Source organism: Dipodomys ordii, unplaced genomic scaffold (genome assembly GCF_000151885.1).
Source record: "Dipodomys ordii isolate 6190 unplaced genomic scaffold, Dord_2.0 Scaffold9918, whole genome shotgun sequence".
NCBI classification, from domain to species: Eukaryota; Metazoa; Chordata; class Mammalia; order Rodentia; family Heteromyidae; genus Dipodomys; species Dipodomys ordii.
Genome location: NW_012277130.1, coordinates 1 through 2,794, shown reverse-complemented (window position 1 = coordinate 2,794; position 2,794 = coordinate 1). Strand labels below are relative to the sequence as shown.

Sequence of the window (2,794 nt, the reverse complement as noted above, 5' to 3'; positions counted from 1 at the left end):
CCAGCTTTTTTCTTTTTGCTTATGTGGTGCTGAGGAATCGAACCCAGGGCCTCATGCATGCAAGGCAAGCACTCTACCACTGAGCTACCTTCCCAGCCCCTTTTGAGTAGTTTATTAGAGATAAGAGTCTCATGGACTTTCTGCCCTGGCTGGCTTCAACTCATGATCCTCATATCTCAGCCTCCTGAGTAGCTAGGATTACAGATGTGAGCCACCAGTATCTGGCTAATAGGGAAGGTTTCTTTGCCATCCACACATGTGGTATATGGGGCTCACAAACTTGGCTCCTTTGCTCTTGGTTGACATTCTACCACTTGAGCCACATCTCCATTTCTGTCTGCCTGGGTTGCCTTTGAACTATACTTTCAGCCTCCTGAATGATGAGGGAAAATTCTTCATGTGAGTATAGGCACACCTTAGATCTCCACAGACATGCTGGCTGTTACCATTTTCAAGGTATTTTGACAAATGTATAATCTCATGTCTTGTGGCTTGTATCTAAACAGCTCGTTTTCCTTGCAGCCTTGTCTTAAAAGAAGAAGCTTCTGATTACCTTGAACTGGATACAATTAAAAATCTCGTGAAAAAGTACTCACAGTTCATAAACTTCCCTATTTACGTATGGAGCAGCAAGGTAAATAAGTCTACATTGGTAAAATTTAAATGTCGCCTTGGCACGTGTTGGCATGCGTAGCACTAAGAAGATGTGGGTTAAATAATACAGCATTCAGTTAAGGAGACTCGGGAGTTTTGAGCTGTAATGTTTTTATAATCTGTAGATAGAATTGCTAAACAAACTGGCCATAATTATACTGTGCTTCAACAGACGGAAACTGTGGAGGAGCCCATGGAAGAGGAAGAAGCAGCAAAGGAAGACAAAGAGGAGGCTGATGATGAGGCTGCAGTGGAGGAAGAGGAGGAGGAGAAGAAGCCAAAAACTAAAAAGGTAGGGGGTCTCTAGGAAAAACCTGGGGGCACATTGCAGGAGAGTGGTATTTCCTCTAACTTAAATACATTTTCTTAGTCAAGCATGCTGGTGCATACTGTATGTAATCCCAGCTCTTAGGAGGCTGAGATAATAGATCTCAAGTTGAGGTTAGCCTATACTATTTTTTTTCTTTTAGCTGTGCTTAGGGATTGATTGAATCCAGGACCTCTCCCACATGCTAGGCAAGTGCTCTACCATGCATGGAGTTAAGTCCTTAGCCCTCAGAAAGATATTTTAAAAGAAAATTTTATCTAATTCATTAGCTTGTTATCGACTATAAACCTAACCAATTGCCTTTCTGTACTGAATATTGGCCATGAATATTGAGAGTAAGACATTGCTTTTAAACATTGATCCAGTAGATAGGAACCATACTAGAAAGCAAATATCGTGGGAATTTTACATATTCTCCTGAGATACACAAGATTACTTCTAGGTTAGCTATTGACAAATGCTAGAGACTAACAAAATTTTGTGACTCCAGGTTGAAAAAACTGTGTGGGATTGGGAACTTATGAATGACATCAAACCAATATGGCAGAGACCATCTAAAGAAGTAGAAGAAGATGAGTACAAAGCTTTCTACAAATCATTTTCAAAGGTAAATACTGTATTAGAATTCTCTAGCTTAAGAAAGACCTTGAAGACAACTGGAATACATCTTTCTTTTAGAAGTATAACAAATCAAAATATTCTGTTGATTAATCGTTGAAGTCACATTTACATTTCACTTGAACTTTCAAGGTTATTGTTGAACTAGGGACAGACTTCAAGAGAAATTGGCTTCCAGAAAAATGTGTTGCTGACACTGAATTGCTAGCTCTTAATTTGATAATAAAACACATTACAAAATCTGAAATGTTTTAATACATTTTTATCACTCAGATTGCCCTTTTAATCCTGAATATTCTGCGATTTTTTTTTTTATACTGAGGGTTTCATAAGATTATGTAGGAGTCTGGTACAGGAACAGCTCAAGAGCCACCTCCAAGGAAGGTGTTTGATTTCCATCATAAAACATGTAGTATGTTATTGACTGGCTTTTAATGTTTTAAAGAGCGTGCTTATAAAAATATCAAGACATGTGAAAACAGGCATCTAGGAATAATGACTAATATTTTACCTTGCCTATTTTTTTCCCTTTCCCCTTTTATTACTCTCAGGTATCCAAAACTAGCATAAAGCTGTTTCTAGTGTATCCCCAGACAATTCTGAAGAAATAGTAGAATATGTCAAAGGACTTAGTATAACCACATAAAATCTAATGTTCTATGACTGTATCTGTTCTTTATATTCTAAATCCTGTAACTTTCAGTGTGGAGAAACTTTTGCTTTGTCTGGTTCTACTTTTATGACCATGAACTTTAAAGTCTAACGTATATAAACTTATTTGACAGCTTTGCTACAATACAGATAAAACATGAGCCATATCATGTGATTTTCAAAGTTTTTAGAAGCTTTTTGTTGTTGTTGGTCGTGGAGCTCTGGGCTTGGGTGCTGTCCCTGTACTCTTCAGCTCAAGGCAAGCACTCTACCGCTTGAGCCACAGCACCACTTCTGGTTTTCTAATAGTTTATTGGAGATAAGAGTCTCAAAGACTTTCCTTCCGGGGCTGGCTTTGAACCGCAATCAGATCTCAGCCTCCTGAGTAGCTAGTATTACAGGAGTGAGCCCCTGCACCCGGCTAGAAGCTTTTTTTTTTGGGGGGGGGTCCGGTTGTGGGGCCTGAACTCTGGGCCTGGGTGCTGTCCCTCAGCTCTTCAGCTCAAGGCTAGCACTCTACCACTTGAGCCACAGCGCCACTTC

General features: G+C 39.5%; 1 protein-coding gene across 1 annotated transcript; it reads left to right on the top strand.

The window, feature by feature from the left end:
• Window positions 1–495: 495 nt before the first annotated feature.
• Window positions 496–1,715, top strand: LOC106002405 (endoplasmin-like). The gene is made up of 3 exons (XM_013037289.1): window positions 496–634; window positions 827–946; window positions 1,473–1,715. The coding sequence occupies exons 2-3, from the start codon at window positions 848–850 to the stop codon at window positions 1,698–1,700; spliced, it is 327 nt and encodes a 108-aa protein (XP_012892743.1). The 5' UTR covers window positions 496–634; window positions 827–847; the 3' UTR covers window positions 1,701–1,715.
• Window positions 1,716–2,794: the final 1,079 nt, after the last annotated feature.